Source organism: Carassius carassius, unplaced genomic scaffold, assembly GCF_963082965.1.
Source record: "Carassius carassius unplaced genomic scaffold, fCarCar2.1 SCAFFOLD_56, whole genome shotgun sequence".
In the NCBI taxonomy this organism is placed as follows: Eukaryota; Metazoa; Chordata; class Actinopteri; order Cypriniformes; family Cyprinidae; genus Carassius; species Carassius carassius.
In genome coordinates this window covers 587,342-613,398 of record NW_026775126.1, presented here as the reverse complement: position 1 = coordinate 613,398, position 26,057 = coordinate 587,342, and the positions used below count along the sequence as shown (strand labels likewise).

At 42.6% G+C, this 26,057-nt stretch overlaps 1 protein-coding gene across 2 annotated transcripts; it reads left to right on the top strand.

Annotated features, from left to right (window-relative positions):
* Positions 1-237: 237 nt before the first annotated feature.
* Positions 238-25,505, top strand: LOC132136880 (GTPase IMAP family member 9-like). 2 transcript variants are annotated; one of them, XM_059547421.1, is made up of 3 exons: positions 238-372; positions 22,254-22,848; positions 24,529-25,505. In XM_059547421.1, the coding sequence occupies exons 2-3, from the start codon at positions 22,278-22,280 to the stop codon at positions 25,353-25,355; spliced, it is 1,398 nt and encodes a 465-aa protein (XP_059403404.1). In that variant the 5' UTR covers positions 238-372; positions 22,254-22,277; the 3' UTR covers positions 25,356-25,505. The 2 variants fall into 2 exon arrangements, with proteins under 2 accessions (XP_059403404.1, XP_059403403.1); XM_059547420.1 differs by having other exon boundaries at positions 24,523-25,505.
* The last annotated feature ends 552 nt before the right edge of the window (positions 25,506-26,057 follow it).

Here is a 26,057-nt window from a genome sequence, read left to right as displayed (position 1 = left end):
GGGTGTAATCAATTATTCACTTAAGGAAATATTAGGAGAAGGAACGAATTATATAATACATGTGAAATTATAAAAATGTTTAAAGGATACAGAACTTTTTGCACCAAGTATATTCAACTAAGTAGTGCTCCATACTCCAATCCAGTAAGTGGCGGACAATGCACTTTTAGTTGGTTTGCCAACCGCCATTAAAACAACAGAAGAAGAAGAAGAAGAAGAAGAAGAAGAAGAAGAAGAAGAACGCTCAGCAGCTCTTTCTTTTTCTTCATGTCCACTTGAGCTTCCGAGGCTACGCCCTAGCACCGTCTCACTGCAAGCGAAGTTCAGATATTAAACATTCAGACATTACCTCAGACGATACTCTCCTATAAGGTACGTTTAAACTCGGGTTGTTTTCTCACTAGCTCTTATTCTAACTTGTGTTAATAAGGGGAACGGAAAGTCACGATGTTGAATATATAGTTACACTAGCATGGAAACTACTTTCACTGTGTCAGTCCAAGTCCGATTATATACATAATTGTTATATAAAGTTGTTGTTAGAACACAGTGTTCACAGTTGCCCGGATCCAGTTAGTTTTTTACTCGACAGGAGACGGGTGTGTGTCCAGTTTGGGTTAGTGGATTGACACGGGTGTGTGTGTGTGTGTGTGTGTGTGAGAGTGTGTGAGAGAGAGAGAGGACACACACAGCTGATCTCAGTGTACTGGGAACATTTCAGATGTTTGGCTGAAATACCACTGTTTTAATAAACACTACAGCTCATCCCGAGCATCATTAGACTCTCTCTAACTGGTTTCGATTTAAAGGCTCATATGATGCGATTTCAGTCATTTCTTTGAGCTGTTCGTACATAGATAATACTCGCTTAAGTCTCAAAGACTAAAGAGATAATCTTTATTACAGTTAAGACTCATCCACGTCATACTAAAACTCCCCGTGTAAAGAGAGGAGACGCAGTATGTGGAAAATAATCAGGGTTTTTTTTAACAACGTCATGTGACGCCTCCAATGATGACTCCGATCTGCTAAATGTTTTGTATGTTCACATGACCCTTAACTTCACCGAGAGCAGATGACAGAAAGCACATCCTGATGCTGTTTGTAACTCTAGCGCTGAGTCAACACTGCTGTGAATTAGTGTTGTCACGGTACCAAAAATATCAGTATTCGGTACCGATACCAGTGAAAATCCACGGTTCTCGGTACCAAAGCAAAACACAAAAATATTCTAAAAAAAAAAAAATGCCATTCTTTATATTTATGAAGTCAAGTCACCTTTATTTATATAGCGCTTTAAACAAATACATTGCGTCAAAGCAACTGAACAACATTCATTAGGAAAACAGTGTCAATAATGCAAAAATGATAGTTAAAGGCAGTTCATCATTGGATTCAGTGATGTCATCTCTGTTCAGTTAAATAGTGTCTGTGCATTTATTTGCAATCAAGTCAACGATATCGCTGTAGATGAAGTGACTTATTTACAATTGTGTTTAAAGTTTTTCTATGAGTAATACAATTATGAAAAACAGTATTCACCCAAATTTAATTTGTCTTTTAATTAATGAAATTTAAACACATTACATTTTTTTGGTAAATAAAGGGGATTTGCTATTAAAATTAAAATATGGAACAAAAATAGTGTGATTTATTTCTTTAAAAAATATATTTTTATTAATTTTTTCAACAGTAGTAGCAGTATCACATACATTTTACTAAATAATAGTAATAGTGTTGTCAAAAGACCCGGTACTTCGGTACCAAGTCGGTACTGAAAAAATGTAAATGTGACGGTACCAGGTTTCTTTAAGTACCGGTGGTACCGAGGTCCCGTTCAAACCCGGGTCAGCGCTATGATTTCCGCGAAGCAGAAAACGAGGACGGAATATCAAAATCCAGTCATGAAAATGAAACTTACATTTTAATATGGACAGTCACGGAATTTGTCAAAGTTAGCATAAATTAATCAAATCAAATCTCCTTATGGACCAGTATCTGTAAATGTTAAGCCGCAAAAGTTGCTTGAAATTAGGGCTGTGACGGTGGCTGATTTTTACCACCACGGTAGTCATGGACCAACAACCACCGGTGGCGCGGTATTTGAAAAAAGAAAAAGAAAAAAAAAAACATATATATATATATATTTATTTATTTATATGTATAAATATATTAGTGTCAAAATTTGCTCGTTAACGAAGGCGATAATTTTTTTCCAGTTTAACGTATTCAAATTATTTTACGTAGGGGCGGGGATGGCCACCCACTCACAACTGCTGCTTCTGTCACTTTTTCTCAAGACTAGAAGTGAATTTATTCAGTCGCAGAATGACTGAACAGGAGACGTTTCAGACATGCGCTCCACTTCACTTTATTATCAGGGGCAAGTTAAGCGAGCGCGGACGGTCCTGTGCTCATGGAATTACCAAAAAAGGTGATTAAAGCTGACTTAAACTGTGCAAGCATGTAATATAAATATATCCTGTATATAATATATATAAAATATATGTATGCACGTCTAGAAATCAGCCCAGCACTGTCTCACTCATCTAACACATCCTATTTAACTCGTCAGTTCGTGTTTATTTGAGCACTTCTGTCAGTGAACGCTGCCTGCAAAACACTAAAATAAATATCAAAGAAATAATTCAGTTAAATAAGAAAGTTAAATACCCCCTATCTAACGGACGCGAGCGACGCAGCACGACAAAATACTGATTATAATCAGTGATGCTACACTGGATGCAGCACAACACGACATGATAAATCCCCATCCGGTCTGTGATGTAGGCTACTGACACAGAGTTCATATGTCCTGTATAGATACTAGACAGACTAAACCTGTCGCAACGCGGTTGTGTTGCGCCCGGTTTACTTTTCCGCCACCAAGCAAGCTCAATAACTAACTCTTCATCTGTCCGCGCTCTCTTTGAAATAGGAATCGTTGCCATATTTCTTGTTACCATCGTTTATTCATCGCTGTCTCGTTTGTATTTGGCCAGTTTGGAGAAAGCCTCACCAAACCTGACCAGCCAGCGTTTGCGATCACCAGAACTTGTGTAAACGCTGATGGGTGACATGAATGCAGATGACTCCAGATCGGTGATGCGGTATTTGCTTTCCCAACAAGATCCATCGCCCAACACTAAATTAATTTGCTGAATGCATAAACTGTATTTTCCTGCGCTCAAATCTGCATATCTAAAGGAAACGCTGTGTTTGAGGTAATTTGTTAATTACCATAGACTTAGAATTTGCAACTATTACAGTTATTACACTTATATACAAAACTTTTTATTATGCTTGCTATAGAGTTTGTGAGACGTCACGTGCACTACCGCCGATGGCAGTAGACAACCGCGGTAGCAACCGACCACCGCGGTGACGCGGTTGTCACGGCAACCGTCACAGCCCTATTTGAAATATGAATCCGTGTTCTGCGCGTCTCTGTGTGAATTAATGAATGGCAGAGACGTGCGGGTTTGTTTACTACATAGACTGAAGCGCATGACGCTTGCATTAATTTCAGCATCTAAGCTTTAGAGTTCTCTCTCCATCAAGCGATCTGAACTGTTCAGTTCATCTCAATGGACGCACAGCGCACCTGTATTTGATGCTCTGTAAACTCTTTGTGAAGGAGCACGACTCACCGTCGCTTTACTGATAGCGCTGTTTCTCACACGTGCAAAGAGAGAGAGAGAGCGATAGTCTTACCACGCTGAATCGACACGCTATATGTAAACTATTCTTTGTTGTCTTCTCCTGTCAAAATAATGGAGTTCATTTAGAATTATTCATATTCATTTTCTAACAAGCAGAAGACATACCGGACATACACGGACAACGTGATTAATATTCATGAACCCAGCAGCTCATCAATTCATAGTGCATTGTATATACATTAGTATGATAGTAGAATTAGTAGTAGTATTATCTTTTAATAATAATTATGATCTATTACTATTTTTTTTACAGAAACCCTCAATGATCAAAAATATCTTAAGCATCACCATCAGTCTTAAATGGTCATGAAACCCCAGACTACTTATTCTAAGATTTTAGCAGAGGTGTTTGTGTTGCACATCATAGAAGACAAATGTTAGCATCCGCTAATTTTAACTGTTGGAGGAAATTGGTTAATTTTAAGCTTTTTTGCTCCATTTTCATCTTATATTGAAATATTGAAAACTTATTTTGATGGCTACTTTTATTTTGACACTGGTTTTACTCAAATTAAACAGTACAATGCTTGTGAAGTGACTCAGAACAGTTCTGGGGATGTTGTTTATGTATTTATGTCCTCATTGAGATGGCAGATGCTGAAATTACTGCAAGCATCACGCGCTTCAGTCTATTTAGTAAACAAACCATTCATTCATTCACACAGAGACGCGCAGAACCAACTTTTACAGATACTGGTCCATATGGAGATTTGATTGGATTAATGTATGCTAACTTTTTCGCAAATTCCGTGATTGTCCATATTAAAATGTAAGTTTCATTTTCATGACTGGATTTTGAGATTCCGTCCACATTTTCTGCTTCGCGAAAATCATAGCCCTGAGTGCGTCAAGAACCGGGTTGAGCGGGTCCTCAGTCCTTAAAGAAACCTGGCACAGTGACATTTTCATTTTTTTTTGTACCGGGTTGGTACCTAAGTACCGGATCTTTTGACAACACTACTGTGAATGATGTGGGAGGCTCCAGAACTACAGATGAGTGAATGTGTGCTGTAGCACTACCATATTCCTTCAGAAGCAGATCCTGGACACATTTCATCATCCACCATCAGAAATAATCATAACACACACCCCTACTTACATTTTCCTGTAGACTAGGGGTGGGAGAGATTGACAAAAATGAATATCTCCATATTTTTTTCAGTATCTCGATATCGATATTCAGACGATATTTTTACAATCCTTCAAAGAAATGTGTGCAAATTGGCAAAGAAGGTCCAGTTGGTCTTTTGACTTGCTGCATTTGCCCTATTATTGTATGGAATTACTAGTACATAAAGATATGAGACATTATTGATTTAAACATGAACCAAGTTTCTGTACTAAATATTTATTTTAATACAAGAACAGTTCTTTTTCAGTACAATATATACGCAATAAATTAACTTTGTGCTTTGCAAAAAGTACTCTATTAGTAATAGACTAACAACAATGTGACTACCTCTTTAAAAAAAAGTTGTGTTTTGCAAATGTAAACATTAGAAGATAACACAATATAACATGTTTGCACATTGAATTGATATAAAAGATGAGGATAAAAAAGTCAAAAGGAACAAAATAAATAACAGACACTGCTCTGCAGGTAAAGTGTGCTATAAAGCAAACATGCTTTTGAAATTACAAAACACTTCTTTGGTGAACACCAGTGTAAACATGCAGTACTGTAGAAAAACAGTAAAAAAACAAAAGTACATTTACTTGAGATTCCCTTTCGATACTTCACTCATACTGCGTATGGGGAAAAGCTCCTTTATTCCTCGATACTGAAGCCTTTTTTCAATAACGCAGTGCAACTGCACTGCCATTGATTTAATCTGTAAACTTTTTTTAAACCAATGTGGCACTGTTAAAGCACTGTGGCGATGCAGGGCGCCAAAGCCCGCCAAAATGGGCGGGGCGAATGGCTATATAAGCAGGCAATTGCCAGAGGAAATCAGATCTTAGTCCTTCAGCGACGACTTCACTTCGCTGGATCTTTGCTGAGCGCCTTCGCCTGGAATGAGCTCTCGCCGTCGAAGAGGCACTGCAGCGGACCAGCTGAGACCACCGACTGCCTGCAGTGCCGGCGTTCTCGCAGACAGCCACTCTTAGCGCCGATCTCGGGCCGCCCGCTTCCCGCTTCTGGCCGCTTCTCAGCGATCTCCTGCTGCCATGCAGTGATCACAAAAGAGCTTGTTCCAGCGGTTTTCAACGCTCTAAACGAGTGATTCTAACGGCGGCGGGCATGCCGCGCCACAGCTGTGGCACATACAGAGCCCTCTGCATGATGACGACGGCCATGGTGAGTGTGTTTTCTGCCTGGGAAAACCCCATGCCGAGGCTGCACTCACTGAGACTTCATGCTGCTTTTGTGAGAGCATGAGTCTCGCCTCTAGGAAATCAGATCTTAGTCCTTCAGGGACGACTTCACTTCGCTGGATCTTTGCTGAGCGCCTTCGCCTGGAATGAGCTCTCGCCGTCGAAGAGGCACTGCAGCGGACCAGCTGAGACCACCGACTGCCTGCAGTGCCGGCGTTCTCGCAGACAGCCACTCTTAGCGCCGATCTCGGGCCGCCCGCTTCCCGCTTCTGGCCGCTTCTCAGCGATCTCCTGCTGCCATGCAGTGATCACAAAAGAGCTTGTTCCAGCGGTTTTCAACGCTCTAAACGAGTGATTCTAACGGCGGCGGGCATGCCGCGCCACAGCTGTGGCACATACAGAGCCCTCTGCATGATGACGACGGCCATGGTGAGTGTGTTTTCTGCCTGGGAAAACCCCATGCCGAGGCTGCACTCACTGAGACTTCATGCTGCTTTTGTGAGAGCATGAGTCTCGCCTCTCTCCGCTCGCGGATTGCTTTCTTTAATGAAAGCGATCCCGCCCCTCGCGCCCCCCTGTCTTTTTCCTCCCGCGAGCCGGCCAGGAAAAGACAGCGGGGAAGAGGGGCTCAGCGCCCGGATTTGGGTGAGCTCACGCCGGCTCAGCACCCGCGTGCCTCACCCTCTCCAATGAGAGAGCCGTCCCCTGTCCTCTTCTCACGCCCAGAGCAGCGTCCCTCGGCTGAAGCGAGCGACCTTGTCTCTTTTGGCGGATCGGAGGACGAGCCACTTGACGACTCCATGTCACTCGCGGCTTCTGAAACGGAGGACTGTGCCGGAGATTCTGACCCCGCCCACTTGCCGTCACTAGAGTCCATCGACGCCGAGCTCTCAGAGGATGCCGAGCTTCTCCGCATCCTCTCAAAGGCCGATGAGGAACTCCAACTGGAGTGGGCCCCCCACTGGAGAGCCGACACGCAGCAGGCTGGACGAGTGATATCTGTCAGGCCCCCCGCCAGCGCTCTGCCCCGTTCTTCCCTGAGGTTCATGATGAGCTGACAAAGTTGTGCTACGCACTTCCGCCTACGCACTTCCTCTGCAGCTCTCAGCACAGTAGATGGCTCTCAGGAGAAGGGCTATGAGCAATTGCCGTCCCTGGACGAGGCCATGGCTGCTCACCTCTGTCCCCCCGCGGCTGTGGGGTGGAAAAACAAGAGAGCCCTTCCTTCCAAGCCCTGCAGGACGACCTCTGCCATGGCTGGCAGAGCCTACACTTCTGCGGGCCAAGCCGCTTCAGCACTACACACCATGGCCATATTACAAGTGTTCCAGGCAAAGCTTCTCCGTTCCCTGGATGAGTCTAGTCCTAGTGAACCTGCTTTTCGCGACCTCCGCAACACCACAGATTTGGCCCTGCGCGCCACGGAAGCCACGGCCCAGGCCATCGGACAATCCATGGCCAACCTGGTTGTGCTGGAGCGCCTCCTCTGGCTCAACCTAACAGAGATTAAGGAGAGCGACAAAGTGGCTTTTCTCGAGGCCCCAGTCTCTCCATCCGGTCTCTTCGGGACAGCCGTAGAAGGGTTTACAGAGCGCTTCACTGCAGCACAGAAGTCGTCCCAAGCCATGCAACACTTCCTGCCCAAGCGCTCCACCTGTGCCCGAGTCGCCCCAGGACTGCGCCGACTCGGCACCAGAGCAAACCTGTCCCTTCTACCCCCCAGGCGGCGCCCCTAAGGAGCAGCACCCAGCTCGCCCCACTAGGCGCGCTAAACCGCCTAGACGTCAGGGCCCCTGGCAAAGGATTGTGCTGGACCTGATGCCCTCTAAATCCTCCTGATCGTTGGGGAAGAAAGAGGAAGGGGCAATGTCCCGCCACGGCCGGACCACCCCAGAAGCTCTCTCGCCTGCCTGCTATGCGACCTGGGCCCACCGTTGTTGCATCCATGCAAAGCGCCATTATGGCGAACACAATAAATATTTTACATTTTCAAAAAGAGAGCAGTTTTCCTCTTCCACACTCGTCAGTGTTCAGGCCCCTAATCAGCGGCCTGCCATCCGACACCATCCAGCCTCTTGTCACGCGGGCCGAGGCCTGGCAGGCCATCCCCGGAGTGTCCAAGTGGGTGTTGGGGATAATAAAACGCGGCTACTCACTGCAGTTCGCCCGAAGACCCCCGCGTTGACCCCCACCGAAGTGATGACGCTGTTAAGGAAGGGAGCCATAGAGATAGTTCCTCCTTCAAAAAGTGGATCGGGGTTCTAAAGCCGTTATTTCCTTGTCCCCAAGAAAGATGGCAGTCTCAGACCCATCTTAGACCTCAAACACCTGAACCTCTCCCTCATGAAACGGAAGTTCAGGATGTTGACAATTGAAGCAGATCCTCACGCAGATTTGCCCCGAGGACTGGTTCTTCTCACTGGACCTGAAAGATGCTTACTTTCACATCCAGATAGCCCCCCATCACAGATGATTCTTGAGATTCGCGTTCGAGGGTGTGGCTTACCAATATACAGTCCTTCCCTTTGGGCTGTCTCTAGCTCCCCGCACTTTCACGAAGTGCATGAACGAGGCGCTTTCCCCTCTGAGACGTTTCTGGTAGCAGTTTTCGACTCAGTCAATATGAGGGCGGTCATATCACCAGAGCGCGCTCTGGTACTTCAGCAGCTCACGGCATCTGTCAGGAACAAAGCCTGTTTCCCTCTGAAGTTCTTTCAGAGGATGCTAGTGCTGATGGCTTCCGCCTCCCCAGTTTTACAGCTTGGCCTCCTACGAATGCGGCCCCTGCAATACTGGCTGAAACTCCGGGTCCCACCTCATGCTTGGCGGCACGGCCGCTTTCGCATCAGGGTCAACCAGGCCTGTTTAGTAGCCCTGGAGCCTTGGATGAACCCGGATTGGTTCAGTCGTGGAGTACCCTTACAGATGGTTTCCAGAAGGATGGTGCTCTCAACAGATGCGTCCAACCTGGGTTGGGGTGCTCTGTGCGAGGGCAGACCAGCCTTCGGCTCGTGGTCGCACGAGGAAAGCCATCTCCATATCAACTGCCTCGAGATGCTGGCAGTAGAACGAGCCCTTCAATCCTTTCAGGCGATCCTGGAAGGGCGCCACATCCTAGTCCAGTCGGACAGCATGACAGTGGTGTCCTACATAAACCACCAAGGCGGCCTTTCGTCCAGCCGCCTCTGAGCACTGGCAAAGCGCCTCTTGGAATGGGCATTACCCAGGTTGCGATCGCTCAAGGCGACACACATACCTGGCAAGACGAATCTGGGAGCAGACATGCTTTCGCGGAGCAATGTTCCCTCGGACGAGTAGATGCTCCATTCCCAGACGGTGCTAAAAATCTGGTAGATTTTCGGGAAGGCAGAGGTCGACCTCTGCGCCTCAGAAAGCAACTCTCATTGCCCAACTTATTTTTCAAAGGAAACAGATCCCTCAGGTCATCAGACGAGTCAGGGAAGACTGGCACGGAGTCATCCTAGTGGCCCCACTCTGGAGGAGCCAAGTTTGGTCCTCGGAGCTATTCAGGCTTTCCCTGAAAGCCCCATGGCCGATCCCCCTGAGGCGGGATCTCCTCTCTCAGGCGAACAGGACAATCTGGCATCCACAGCCAGATCTCTGGGCTCTGCATGTATGGTCCCTCGATGGGAGCCTCTGAGCCTCCCCGGGGACGTGCTACACACCATTGCTCAGGCAAGAGCCCCGTCTACAAGACGCCTCTACGCCCAGAAATGGTCGGTCTTCGTTGACTGATGCTTAGCACAAAACAAAGACCCTGTTGAGTGTCACGTATCTCCGATACTGTCATTTCTCCAAGAGCGTCTAGACAGGGGTCTCACCCCTTCCACGCTCAAGGTTTACGTAGCAGCCATCGCAGCATTTCATGCTCCTATTGCTGGCCAATCAGTGGGTCGAAACAGCCTCATTGTGCGTTTCCTGAGAGGTTCTAGGCAGTTGAAGCTCTCACGTCATCTCACCGTTCCCACTTGGGACCTTCACACGGTCCTTGGAGCACTCAAAAGACCTCCCTTTGAACCGCTGTGGTCAGCTGACCTTCGGCCCCTAACGCTCAAAACCGCTCTGCTACTTGCTCTAGCATCGGTCAAGCGTGTTGGCGATTTGCAGGCCCTCTCGGTGAGCCCTGCATGCCTTGAGTTTGGGCCCAATGACTCGAAGGTCATTTTGAAACCCAGGCATGGCTACGTCCCTAAAGCGCTCTCGACGCCATTCAGAGCACAGGTAATTTCCCTCTCAGCTCTGCCTCCGTTGTCAGGTGAGCGAGAGCTGGATTTACTCTGCCCAGTGAGGGCTTTGAGGATATACATTGAGCAGTCACAGCCGTTCAGGCAATCGGACCAGCTTTTTGTCTGCTTTGGTGGCCGCACCAAGGGGTCCTCGGTCTCAAAGCAACGCCTCTCTCGTTGGATAGTTGAAGCTATCGCTCTGTTACTCCTCTATGGGCCTTGAGTGCCCCATAGGAGTAAGAGCCCACTCTACTAGAGGGATGGCCTCTTCATGTGCCTGGTCTAGTGTTGTCTCTATCAAGGACATCTGTGAGGCGGCCGGCTGGTCCTCGCCGTCCACTTTTGTCACATTCTATAACTTGGATATCCCGACCTTGCATGCTCGGGTTCTTTCAGTTTGATATGACGGCCTCTAGCAGACTCCATCATCATACCACCTCCAGGGAGCTAGCTCCCTCTTAGCAGTGTAGCGTCAAGGGTTCGATGGCTCCGGCCCTCTCACTTATCCTCTGGACCCCAGGGTGTTTATGATAAGTCTTGTTGTTCCCTACCGTGGCACGGCGCGGTTGAATTCGTTCCCCATACGAAGTATGAGTGAAGTATCGAAAGGGAACGTACTCTGTTACGAACGTAACCTTGGTTCCCTGAGATACGGAACGAGTACTGCATTATATGCCGTGCCACGAGGCTGCGGGTTCAGTGTCGTCGCTTCAGTCGTATGACCTGATTTCCTCTGGCGATTGCCTGCTTATATAGCCATTCGCCCCGCCCATTTTGGCGGGCTTTGGCGCGCTGCATCGCCACAGGCTCGCGCAGCTACGCAGCGCTGTCATTGGTTTAAAAAAGTTTACGGATTAAACCAATGGCAGTGCAGTTGAGTATAGTGACCCATACTCATAATTCATGCTCTGCATTTAACCCATCCATGCATTTAACACACACAAGCGCACACACACATGATCCAACTGGAATACTGGATACAGTGGATTCAAACCCGGGTCTCTCACATCAAAGGCATGTGTCTTATCCACTGCGCCAACACCAGCCCTAACGAAGTTCATTTATGTTATGTTATGTCGAGTGTTCATTTATGCTGCGGTATCCGGGGAGCAGTTGGGGGTTCAGTGCCTTGCTCAAGGACACATCAGTCGTGGTATTGCTGGCCTGAGACTCGAACCCACAACCCTAGTGTTAGGAGTCAAACTCTCTAACCACTAGGCCACGACTTGCCCATCTGTGTCACTGTCTATCTCAGGTATCATGAGGTCGCTCTGCATTTCCTTTTCAACTATACTTTGGAGAGACTCCTATCCTGTTGGCTTGCTGTGTTTTTAAAAAAAAATAACTTCCAAAACTTTCTTTGTCTTTTTTGCAGGCAGTGTCTCACTGTCACCGGTGCCTTCTTCCTCAGGTACTGCTGCCACCTCTGTTGCAGCCGGCTTGTCCTCCTCAATTCCCAGGGCAATAAGCTCAGTCAATCTTTCGTTCATTATCTGTCTCGGCTCGGTGTTCATCTTCAGTTCTCTCTTCACAGCAGTTCAGTCAGTGTACTGTTTGAGTAAATGAATTACTCCGGGATATTGGTTTGTTTGAACTCAGAGGGAGTGTCAGCCACATTAAAAAAGTTAACAGCTTAAGTCATTTGAGGATTAATGCGTATTGGAGATGCGAACCGTATAAAACGATTCAGTTCGATTTGGTGAACTGGTTCAAAAAGATCCGGTTACATCGAATGATTCGTTCGTGAACCGGATATCACAAACTGCTTTGTTTTGAACTCTCTCTCACAACAGACACGGAAGAGAAGACAATGCTGAATAAAGTCATAGTTTTTGCTATTTTTGGACCAAAATGTATTTTCGATGCTTCAGAATATTCTAACTGACCCTCTGATGTCACATGGACTACTTTGATGATGTTTTTCTTACCTTTCTGGACATGGACAGTAGACCATACACACAGCTTCAATGGAGGGACTGAGAGCTCTTGGACTAAATCTAAAATATCTTAAACTGTGTTCTGAAGGTAAACGGAGGTATTACTGGTTTGAAACAACACGAGGGTGAGTTATTAATTACATAATTATAATTTTTGGGTGAACTAACCCTTTAAGCACACTCTCAATGGCCAGGATTTGCTCATCCTCATTGTAGCGATGTTTGAATCGATGGTCAAGTGTAGACGCCATCCCTAGCAGCTCCACCACGTTGTCACCTGAACAGCAAATTTGCAGGAATGTCAGAATGGATCGTTTGATGTCTTTGGTCAAGTCTGTATCATCCGACTGAACTGCCAGGACATCGTTGTTGAACAAGGACAGTACAGGTGTAACGTAAGAAACTGCGACCTGTTGCTCACCAGATGGAGCATCTGTGAACTCCAACAAGGGACCAAGTGCTTTGTTGATTGATTCCAAAACTTCAACATCTTGCCATGTAGGAATCAGTTGCCTGTGTTTTTTGTCTTCAGACAGTACTTGTATGGCCTTGTGCTGCTCCAAAATCCTTTCAACCATCCGCTGCCTTGAGCCCATCTTGTGGGGCACTCTGTTATGAGTGCATGTTGGGGAAGATTCATTTGTTCTTATTCTTTTGCCAGAGCTGCTTTTTTTTTTTTTTTTTTTTTCAGCAGTTGGAAAAAGCACAACTTTCTTTGAAGACTGCTTAGGCTCTGTCAATGCGGGGAAGTTGCATGCTCCGCTCTGCGGGGGAAAAAAACTAAAAATACAACTTTTTTTTAAGTAATAAAATATTATTCAAAGTCTTTATTGCTCTCTATATTTTTAACCTGTTAAGCTTCAAACCCACTTTTGACACCCCAGAAATGTCATACCCAAATTAAAACCGATACAGTTCATGAACCCTTGGTACTAAAAGCACAAATATGATCTCATTTGCAAGCTGGCACTTTGCAATTTGTTGTAAATTTAGAATAAATTCTTGTCATTATGGAAAAAAAAGTTATATTTTCAAATTTTGTAAAGTTTTTTTTAAATATCTTCATGAAAATAAAATTGAAGTTGGCATTGTACCAATCTAAAAATGCACTGCAGCTAAAGCCACATCTCTGACCATGTTATATTGAAAATCTGAATATTATAAATCTAAAACTCTGTATGTAGTCGTTAAATATTTTGCAAAATCATGTCTTTGACTTTATTTTGATTAGACTCTAAAATGCAAACGTATGTTTATTGTCATCATCCAAGTATCTATTCAGTCTAGAGTCTCTAATGTTTTGTGGTGCAAACGAGCCCCATTCAGTCTCAGTCTCCCCTGCACACATTCACAACTTCTCCAGCCTGGTTATGGCTCTAAATATGCATTTATTTTGTCTGCATTATACTTACTAACAACTGGCAATTCACACTATAATCCCTAATTTCTTTTATCAAAGTGCTCGCATCACAGTTGAAACTGTATCAACTGAAAACTAAAAAAGAAACATTTCAGTAAACATCACTTTTTTTATATATATATATAATATAAATAACAGCTAACTTAGGTGGCAGGTTCATCTGAGGGCTAGGTAGCATTTTAGCTTAGCACACCTCAATACATGACAATTTATGAGATTAAAACCATGTTTTTTCTCCAAACTTTATAACGCAGGTCGAGTGTTTTAAATAATCTTCTGTGATCTGATTTGGCTTCGGATAAAAACATTTGACTGAAAATATATTATTTTATAGTATTCTGCACAATGATAATGTTTATATCGGTTAGCATTACATTATAATTATAATATATAAATATAATATAATAATATTTACAGAAATATATTATATAAATATAATTATACATCTCAACAACAATAAAATGTAACTCAAATATCAATAATTGGTTATAATCCATTTCAAATTTAAATACTTACCAATGGCGATGTGAAGTCTGTGGCCAAAACATGGAAGTTGCTGCCATTTGTTGATCCTCACTGAGCACATTAGCCCCGCTGTCAGTGGTCATGCAAACCATATGTTCATTGTCCAAAGACCATGACAACAGGGCATCTTTTAGACCTTGAGCAATAAGTTCACCGGTGTGGTCCTCTGGGAAGTAAGATGTAGTTGCCATTCTTCATCCACAAAATAAATTTTTAGAGATAGGTACGGCTCTGAGGTTCTGCTGGACCACAGATTGGAGGTCGTGGCATAATAGGTGACCTTCTGCAATTTATGGGACAGCGTTTGTCGACGAGACTTGAACAGTTTTGGTAGAGCTGTTTCACTGAAATATCTCCTTGAAGGCAGATTATATGTGGGATCTAAAGTCTAACATTTCTTGAAACCAATCCTTCTTGACTGATTGAATTGGCTACATAGACCTTGCAATAAAACTTGTTACAGAGTTTGTAATCGTTTTCCACTTTTCACTTTTTTTGTCATATGGTGTTTTCTTTGTGAATGTTTCTGCCAAGGTCTGTTGTGTCTGTTCTTTTCTTTGTACCGTGTTTGTAGCAGCAGTGCTGTTTTGTTCAGCATGAAGCCTTTCATACTCTTCAAACTGTGTTTTGTGCATTGTACGGAGATGATCGAAGAGGTTGGTTTTGGCGCTCTGCTATACGGCGATCTGCATACGATAAATTCTACAGATGGGCAACTTTTTGTTTTTGTTTTTTGTCAAAACCAAATCATCTCCAGACTAAAGAAGCTGACCCACGTCTCGCTGTTAGCTCTTCTGGCACTGGGTTTGAGGATGACTGTGTATTCTCGCTTTCTTTGCTCATTTTTGTGTTCCTCTTGAAGCTAGATAACAAGTGACTGATGAGTAAACATACGCACGGCACACTGTAATGACGTTAGACTAAGCTTACACAATCAGATTCTTAAATTCGATGGTAAAGACAACAGTTTCTCTGCCACTCGACCTTACCTCAGCCCAGGATACATCCTCCCCTTATAAAAGTCTCTGAGCAGTCTGAAGGCTTTAATTCTGGAATTAATGTCAACAAGTCTTTGTCCTCCTTCCTGAATAGGTTGGTCGAGTACAGGTGCCTTTAGCCAGTGCTGTCCCGACCAGAAAAAGTCCACCAGCTGCTGTTGAATTTTCCTCACCAGATCTTCAGGAGACTCTAATCTCGTTTAGCTAACCATCTTAACTAGGACAATGGCTGTCACTTTTTATTCGATATTCGAATATGCATTCGAACATGACGTGAAATATCCGTAATCGAATTATAAATAAAATATCCAGTTTTTAAAATGCCATGTGTAGCGCATTTTTTACAGTCTATGATTAGACAGTTTGTTTTTTATTTTATTCTTTGCCATCTTATCCAGTAGAGGGTATTCTAGACTTATTGTAGCGTAGGCCCATGACCAAATCTCCTTTAGGCTACGGTGTTTTTTTATTTTTTGTTTTTTTTATGCGCGGGGGGCGGGCACGTAGAAATTCAAATATATTTGAATAAATTGCGTGATATTTGATATCCGTTCGAATTGGATTTTTCTCAAAAGTGACAGCCCTAACTAGCACCACACACACACACACACACACACACACACACACACACACACACACACACACACACATAAATATGTATGCAGCCTTCCTACCTCTGTTCTATGACAGTTTTTCGGCATTTAGTTTTGCTCCTTTGTTCATAATATCAATAGACTAATTTTTTTTCTGTACAACGATGAAACCGGTACTGGGGATTTTTTGTATACTCTGTCGCAAGCTGCCAGCCCTAAGCTTACACCTTTACACTTTAGCTCCAGGCTTTATCACAGCCACCGCTCTGCTCAACCAGCCACATGCTCTCCATGACACCGAGGCTTAACCTCGCCTCCACCGGTGAGACTTCCAGCTTCTTCCCTGACATCCCGGTATCATTTGGCCATGCAAATATATCATCCAATCAGAAAGTGGATAGTGTTTAAGCCTGAAACAAACACTGATTTATTCAAACAAATCATTGTCACGGAGGGTAAATAAAGTGGATCTGTACAATCTTTTCTTCATCCTGCAAATTATCCAAGTCAGCCAATAGATCGAGCAAAGCCCCAAACTAGTCTCGCTCATCACTACCATCATCCCACACAAGACCTGGATCTCCTCGAACTTTGGGTCGCAGCATCAGGACTCAAATAAACCTAGGCCATGCCCCAGTTCTCACCACAGCAAAACCTAAATAGCTTCACGCTTTGGCTTAACTTTTTCACCGCGCTCTTCTGGCCACAGCGTCGCATGTCACCAGAACATGAGCTCTTATAGCCATAGATATGGATCCTATAATTACTTATGTCTATGCTTTTAGCAGTTGCTAGCGCGAGGCTGCCTTCACTGATAGCACAGGCCGCGTTGCAAATTATGCTGGCAACGCATGTCCTTACATCTCAGTCTTTTCCTCGTACTACTTCTAAGCCTTTTCCTATTCAGCGGCCTTCAACTCACATAGCAGACACTGGCATGAGGCTTCCTCTGCTAGCCTTGCAGGATGCACAGGCTCTTCAGGATGTAAAAAAACCCACTTCCCTCCCTGTGGCCTACAGCAGCTGAAGAAAACGTGAGGCTGTCTCCATATGCAACTCAGGCCAATGCATCTCAGGATTTTCCTCATTTCTAATGACAATTTTTCTTTTTCTTTTTAGTGGCCCCTCTACATACTCCACTGAATGCTGCCACTCTGGAACCACCTCCTGTGCCTAATACCATCAAATCTCAGATTGTCGCAGAAATTCCTCGATGCCATGTTTACATTGGGATTTTTCGGTTTTCTGAGATGCTCAGAAATTGCATGAATAAAGGCACTCACTCTCTGGTAACCTAGCAAGGATAGGGAGTGATGCGCTACCAGCCAATCATGTAACAGTTTGGTTGCACCATATCATTGTCTCGTGTTGGATTCTTCAGTAACAGAACCGGCGTGGAATAATAAGTGGAAAGCCTTATTTGATCGGTGAGTGATGTAGATAAGATGACTGACTGCTGCGCTAATTCTGACAGGCGCCTGCGCATGTTACTGAGAGAATGAGCAGAGAGAGGGAGCCCCTCCTCTGGCCTCGTGCTTGCACTCTCACAGTCTTCAAACTTCAGTCTTGCTCTCCCTCCCTGCCTCGCACATATTCATCAAAATTGATATTACCATCAAATTCAATTGAGAATTGACACAATGATAGGTCGGAAGACCGAAGTTTCACGTGAAGCAGTCAGAGATTTTTTTTTATTTTTTATAACCGCTAGGTGTTAATTGTACTTATATGTTGCCTTATCTTCTCTGAAAAGCATTCCGCACATTCAGCTGAAATAAACCACACTTTAAATAAACAACCAAATTCTATCCAGTGATTAAATGTTTTCTGTGTTGACACAAATCTTGTGTGATGTCCATACTACCGGAATAACCACACGTGCTGTCGCCGCGTCATGATAGGTGTGCCTTAATTATATTTTCCTGTTTTTTTTTTTTTGTTGTTGTCCTTTTCCAGTCACACCTATGAATCAGAGGAAGGTTAAAGGATTATTTCACCCCAAAATGAAAATGTCCTAATCATTTACTCACCCCCAATGCCATCCAAGATATCCCTGTCCAGATATCCAGGAAAACATTTCAGGATTTTTTCTTTACATAATGGACTGTGAAAAAATAATTTATTTTCAACTGAAGAAAGAAAGACATGGATATCTTGGATGGCATTGGGGTGAGTTAATGATTAGGAAATTTTCATTTTGAGGTGAACTAATCCTTTAAGTCTAAAATAGAGTTTTGAGAACGTAGCGGACGTAGAGGATTATAATGTAAAAGGAGCTCATTCAAATACTGAGGTGCTAAACCATTCAGGGCTTTATAAGTAATAAGCAATATTTTAAAATCTATACGATGTACATACAGTATGTATCCAGTATACAGTACATATCCAGACCAGATGGTGGATCAGCACCTAGAAAGGACCTCTACATCCCTGAAAGACAGCGGAGACCAGGACAACTAGAGCCCCAGATACAGATCCCCTGTAAAGACCTTGTCTCAGAGGAACACCAGGACAAGACCACAGGAAACAGATGATTCTTCTGCACAATCTGACTTTGCTGCAGCCTGGAATTGAACTACTGGTTTCGTCTGGTCAGAGGAGAACTGGCCCCCCAACTGAGCCTGGTTTCTCCCAAGGTTTTTTTCTCCATTCTGTCACCGATGGAGTTTCGGTTCCTTGCCGCTGTCGCCTCTGGCTTGCTTGCTTGCTTCTTGCCTGTGACGTCATCTGTTTACACGATTGGTTAATGGATGTCACACTGTGTCCTGTGCTTTCGCTTCGTCTCATACAATAAAATTGATTTTAACGACCTTCTCTCGGAGCGCGTCCAGGTTTTTTTTTTTTTTTTTGAACAGGCGTCACACAGCAACCGCAGCTTGGGCACCCTTTAGTTTTCTATTGAGCCAGGACACACACGCATAACAGCAAATAATACTTCTGCACAATGTTACTCTTTTTACAACAGAAATGTGAATTCTGCCGGCATTCAGACCGTCTCTTGCATACAGATACAGATTTGGGCTAGAATTGCCTAGGGCTGTCAAAATAGCTGAAAAACTAAATTTGAATTGTATTCGAATTTTAAATGCATAATTTCAGTTAGGGTGAAGAAAAGCTTTTTGCTTCTCTTCTGAGGCCTCAAGATAGTGCATGGAGCAAAATATTACTGCACGTTTATTCAAAGCATTAGAATACATGACTGAAAAAACAATTAAAAATAATGTATATGAACCGAAGAATACATACACAGTCACACAGAATACATTTTTTCATTTAAAAACATGAGATGCAGTGGGATGGGGAACAAAACCCCAACATAAAGTCTTGAGATATTTTTAGAAAATTAAATTAAATACATAAATTTTACATGTCTTTTTGTGCGAGACGAGAGTCCAACGGTTTCCCTCTAGAAAATGTGCGAAATATGCGTTCTGTGTAAACGGCTTGGTTTCATTTCTGATTTAAACAAGATCTTCTCCACATTGATGTTCTCTCTCTCTTTTTTTTTGTAGTGGCTTCAACTGGATTGGCTAACATAACCTTATAATGCAATGCCACATACATCGTCATCGCATATCGTGCGCCACTGATAAAGATCAAGTATACTTCGGTCATCCGCACACAGTCTGCCTTATGTCCTTTTCGTCATCCGCTTCGTCATTGTTGGATTGCATTGACGCGTGTGTGTCCCGGTCAAAACACCAGCGAGACAAGACAATAACAATAAAACCCATTACAAACGAGCCATTTTTCTTCTCACCTGAAATTCATGCAATAAACATGTTTTTGACAAAGATTTTAATTTGTTTGTGGACAATGTAGCCTGCATCAAAATTAGGTTTGCAATGATGCGCCCGAAGGCACGGGTTGAAGACCCAGTCAGTGATGTCACGATATGCTAATTAGTTTTAATTCATACCTACGTCATCACCATCACAAAAATTTCCTTTTTTTTTTTTACATTGAAACTTGGAAAAAAAAAAAGACCGACCTACCAACCCTTTTTTTTTTTTTTTTTAAATGACTGTTACTGCAAACCAAAATATTTTTAAGGATGGCCTAAGGATTGACTTGACTTGACTATGTTTGATAGGGAGCCAGTGCAGTGTTGACAGGAGCGGGCTAATATGGTCATACTTCCTGGTTCTAGTAAGAACTCTTGCTGCTGCATTTTGGACTAGCTGTAGTTTGTTTACTAAGCGTGCAGAACAACCACCCAATAAAGCATTACAATAATCTAACCTTGAGGTCATAAATGCATGGATTAACATTTCTGCATTTGACATTGAGAGCATAGGCCGTAATTTAGATATATTTTTGAGATGGAAAAATGCAGTTTTACAAATGCTAGAAACGTGGCTTTCTAAGGAAAGATTGTGATCAAATAGCACACCTAGGTTCCTAACTGATGACGAAGAATTGACAGAGCAACCATCAAGTCTTAGACAGTGTTCTAGGTTATTACAAGCAGAGTTTTTAGGTCCTATAATTAACACCTCTGTTTTTTAATTATTCAGAAATTACTCGTCATCCAGTTTTTTATATCGACTATGCAATCCATTAGTTTTTCAAATTGGTGTGTTTCACCGGGCCGCGAAGAAATATAGAGCTGAGTATCATCAGCATAACAGTGAAAGCTAACACCATGTTTCCTGATGACATCTCCCAAGGGTAACATATAAAGTGTGAAGAGTAGCGGCCCTAGTACTGAGCCTTGAGGTACTCCATACTGCACTTGTGATCGATAGGATACATCTTCATTCACTGCTACGAACTGATGGCGGTCATATAAGTACGATTTAAACCATGCTAATGCACTTCCATTAATGCCAACAAAGTGTTCAAGTCTATGCAAAAAATGTTGTGGTCAATTGTGTCAAACGCAGCACTAAGACCCAATAAAACTAATAGAGAGATACAACCATGACCAGGTCATGAAAATATCAATAATTATCGATATCGACCGATATGAAACCCTTATATTGTGATACAGTTTCCAGCCATATTACCCAGCCCTTCTCAAAAGGGCCTCTCTCAGAATCAGATACAGGCCCTCGGTTTTTGGTTATCAGACGCTTATAAAAGTTTCATTAGGTGCAATCAAAGCCACGTAAAGGCAGCCCATGTAGCCCTGAAAAAAATCAGCATTTTAAATCATGTTGTTTACTCTATTAATCAGAGTCTCTCCTTCCCAATACAGTCAGCCACTGCTCCTTTGGTCAAATTACGGGCCGTCCAGTTGCATCATAAATCTCCTTGCCTATTCAGCATCGGACAGGGCTCTCCTGGCGTCGTTGAGTTGCGCTGTGTCCTCAGTGGAGGATGGGGTTCTCCCTCCCGGTGCAGGAGAGCCAAAGGCCCCCTTCGATCATCGTGGCAGCCCTACTTCCGATGCATCAAATCACGCCTCGTATCCAGTCGCAAGGGGTACTCTCCCTTCCGGTACAGCACAGCCACAGCTCCCTTCTGATGCAGCGAGAGTCCGTCCATCAGTCGTGTTTCATTGAGTAGAGCCACTGGCTCCCTTCGGTCGCAGTTATCAGCCCCCTTATCAGATGCATCCAACACTGAAGGGGCTCTCCCAGTCGCTCTGCGCCTTCTTTCTTCTCAGCACGCATATTTTGGGGGGCAACTAAATTTAGCTCTCTGGCTGCTGTCCTTTGCCTTTAAGCTTCTTTTGGGGAATTCTTTGGGTTCCGGCTATGTTCCGGGCCCGTAGACCTCCGCCAGGACAGCACGCCAAAATATGCTTTCTATTTGCTATCAGATTACATGTAAGGGTGAACTCGTGAATCTATAGTCGCACCAGTAGTGACGTCAGGGGCTGTTGCCAGCCAACTTGTTGGTGTTTTTTCAATGTATGATTCAGACATGGGTCACAACGAGGTGTTCCCCATATCAACCCCTAGAGGATGCAGTGTCTCATTCCCTACTCCGGGAACCATGGTTACATTTGTAACCTGAGAGGTTTTGATGTAAGCCTTAGTTTCAAAATAATTTGCGTTAAGCACCCACATCTATCACTATCCATCATGAAATTTATTTTTATTGTTTATTTATTTATTTTTATATAGATGGCTGGACTAGTAGCTACTGAAATGCCAGACAGAAAATGTTAGTTTAGCAGAGAATGCAAAGATCTGCTGTAAGACCAGTAAACAATCTAAATATATTAAGTTAATAAAATAATTATAAAATTGGAAGCATTCTCGCGAGTGATCATTGGACATCTCACACATGCACCCTTTACAAGATCCCACAGCTGGATTCAAAGTTTGCAAGGTTCGTCATTCAAAGATTTGTTTGCCAAATATCGGTGGATATATCGGCTTTGGCGATACATTGTGGTCAGAATTTAGTCACATGAGCATCCTTAATGTACACTTGTCCAGAATATTATTTCTCCTCATTCCACACTATAGATATTGACAGCCCATTAACAGGTAAACAGTAAGCCTGATGACTTACAATTGTGTGTACATTTTTGTCTTGCAGCACATTTTATGCCACCTATCGATAATGGCAGAAAAGATCAGAGGTTTGAATGTGGTGTTACTGGGAAGATCAGGGATTGGGAAAAGTGCTTCAGGAAACACAATCCTGGGACGAGAAGCTTTCAAATCAAAGAAAAGCTCTTCTTCAGTCACACGAGACATAGCTGTGGAATCTGGGAGGGTCTGTGAACGATGGGTCACTGTCTATGACACACCAGGATTGTTTAACTCAGAGCTGAGTGATCATGAGATTCAAAGGAAATTTATAAAGACTTTTCAGGAATGTGAATCAGATTCCTGTGTGTTTCTGCTGGTTATCAAAGTTGACAGATTCACAGGAAAAGAGAGGAAAACTGTGGAGAATATTGAGGAACTGCTGGGAGATGAGCGCCTGAAAAAAACCTGGATCCTCTTCACCAGAGGAGACAAACTGGAGGAGGACAACATGACAATAGAAGAATATATTAATCAGTCTGAGCCACTGAAGAAAGTGATTCAGAAATATGATCAGAGATACCATGTGTTCAACAACAAGAATAAACGACCAAGTGTGCAAGCTAGACTGCTACTTAAAAGAATTATCCAGAGCTTAAAAGGTGAGTGTTATTAAAATCCAATAGGGTACAACGAGGCTAAAGGTGCCTTTGATATTATTTTCCTCTAAACCACTAGGTGGTACAAAAACGTGGCGTAGCACTTTCCAAAACATTCTCTTTTCAAGATGCACATGTATATTTGTCTGATCCTAGACCCAGTGGCACACAGCAGCGCAAAGTTGATTCTGTGCTTACTCGATCTTTTATTTTTATATATATATATATAAAATCTTCCTGGTCTTCTTGATGATTTCCAGTTTTAAGATAATGAAAGCAACATTAAAGAATATGTAAAAGTGTGGTATTTGGGGTGAAAAGCGCTCCTGCTATTGGGGCTAAAGACTCAGCCATCTATTATTTATCATGTTTAATTACTGACTTTTCCATTTGTTGACATTACATGGTTCGATTCAGATGTTAAATATCATATATTATGTTCGGTGTTCATATTGGAGAAAAAAATTTAAAAACATGATATTAGTGATATCATAATATTTTTTACTACTGTTAACATATATTAAATTACTGGATCTCTTTCAATGTTTTCATAATCTTATAAAAAATTTGTTTCTGTATTTGAATATATATTTATATTTTATTTTAACATTTTAATGACAATGTCTATTGAACAAAAATTATTGTAAACTATAATTATTATATTTTTCAAAATAAGCAGAACATAGTACAAACTTTGCTAAAGTGGTTGTTTGTGATCAAGTATTCACATAGACATTATTATTTTTTAAACCAACAACAACGACAAAAAAACATTACTTTAGCTGAAGTATTTGTATCAATACAGTGTGTGGGGTAAAAGGCCTCTCTTGCTACCTCATACATTTATAAGATTAAAACAAAACAGATTGAATGATTTAGTTTCACACTATGTTGCTACATTTAATGTTCAATACAAACATATATACTTTTTCTGCAATTATACATTTTAGGTGAATAGGGAAAAGGTTAGCCCCATTGTACCCTATTAAAATGTTCCAGAGACTTTTTAGGTAAATAGTGTATTACATTCATTATTATCTGCATTGTTTTCACTGAATGACTCTTGAGTTTCATATATAGACCGTTACACAAACCAAACTTACTGTTAAATAAAGTCAGTTGAACATCATCTGTTGGCATATTATTATTTAATCATTTAGCAGACGCTTTTATCCAAAGCGACTTACAAATGAGTACAACAGAACCCCCCCAAAAATAGTATTAAAATGACTAAAAACAGATCCAAAGCTAAAAGCTAAAACTTTATAAATACTACCTATACACATTTTAAAAATATAGAAATTAAAAATGACAAATGCATCCAACAACATTTAAAAACGTTTAAAGGAAAAACCAAAAAATTCTATATATTTATTATTTCATTTCCATATATTATTATTCCGTTTGTTGAAGTATTAAAATAATAACCTCAAATAAAACTACATTTAATAGAAGACTTATGTAAACTAGAGATGTCTATTTTCGATCATTTCCATTATCGATTTACATTAACAATCAATTAATCGTTAATCCTTAATGCTGCAAAATGCATCTATTGCAGCAGCACGCAGTCAATGGCATGACAGGATGAAACAAGTATTACCATCTAGTGAGTGAATAATTGATATTTAGACTCAAGTTTATTCACATTGTTTTTCTTTTCTTGGTTTGAATCAGAATCAGATGTTCCTGTTGACAATCTCTCATCCCGACGGCTTGTTCTTCTGGGTAAAAGTGGAGTTGGGAAGAGTGCAGCTGGAAACACAATCCTGGGATGGAGAGAGTTCATATCTGTACAGAGAATGAGTTCAGTAACGTGTGTATGTTCAGAGGAAAATGTCACTGTTTCAGGCAGATCTGTGTCTGTAGTTGATACTCCTCCATTCTTTGACACACAGATGAGACCTGAAGAGTTAATGATGGAGATAGCCAGAAGTGTGTATTTATCCAGTCCTGGACCTCACGCTTTTCTCATTGTGTTGAGAGTAATAGACCGATTCACTGAACAGGAGCAGCAGATTCCTCAGATGATTGAGATGATATTTGGTCAGGGAGTGTTAAAATACTCAATCATTCTCTTCACTCATGGAGATCTGCTGGAAGATGAGCCCATAGAGAAACTCATTGTGGAGAACAGGAGATTAAGAGATCTAGTTCAGCAGTGTGGAGGCAGATATCACGTCTTCAACAATAAAGATCTGAACAACAGAGAGCAGGTGAATGATCTCCTGCAGAAGATTGACTCAATGATAGCACGGAATGGAGGAGGATACTACAGTAATCAGATGTACGACGATGCTCAGAGATTCAGACAAGAGGAAGAAGAGCAGAGACTGAGATATGACGAGAATAGAAGAAGAGAGGAGAAACAAAGACGTGAGATGGAGAGAGTCAGAGCAGAGCCTGAAGCTTATAAATCTGAACAAGAAAGACTTCGAGCAGTGAGACAGAGAGATGAAGAGAAGAGAAGAAAGGGGGAGAAACAAAAAGATTCCTGTGTCTGTAGTTGATACTCCTGGCTTCTTCAGCACTTCCATTAAAAGCTGATGGATGAATGACTGAAAGAGGAGACTGAAGAGAAAGCCATAGCAGAGAACGACAGGAGCAGAGCTTTATTTTTCACACTGGACACAGAGAGATGAAGAATGAAGACCAGGAGAGAGAGAGAGAGAGAGATGAACGGAGGAGCAGTAAGAGAGCTGCTGAAGAACTGCAGAGCAATGCAGAATAAAAGCGTGTCATACAGCAGAACAGCTGGAAATGAACAGCTTCATCCAGCGGATGAGACACAGAGATCAGAGGCAGTCCGGTAAGAACACGCAGACTCAATATAATACTTCATTTAACATTAGAGCTCAACTGATATAATTTTGCAGATTTTGTTGGCTGATATGAGCCTGTCGCCGATATACAAGTATCAGAGAATATATATATATATATATATATATATATTTTTTTTTATTTATTTTTTTTACATATAACACAAATAATATGCTTGAAATGGTGTAATATTTTAGTTTGTCCAGCAGAGTGTCCTCCATAGTTTGCTACTGGCAAACTGGATGAAACGCTTTAAAGCTTAAGTTTATGGAAAATTTGGGACATCCCTTCAGCGAGAGGAACCCACCCGAACGCGAAACGAGTGTACATCTAGAGGCCCTCTTTCGAACGAGACCACCCCAGCATCGATAGCCTCCGTGGTTCGAGACAGG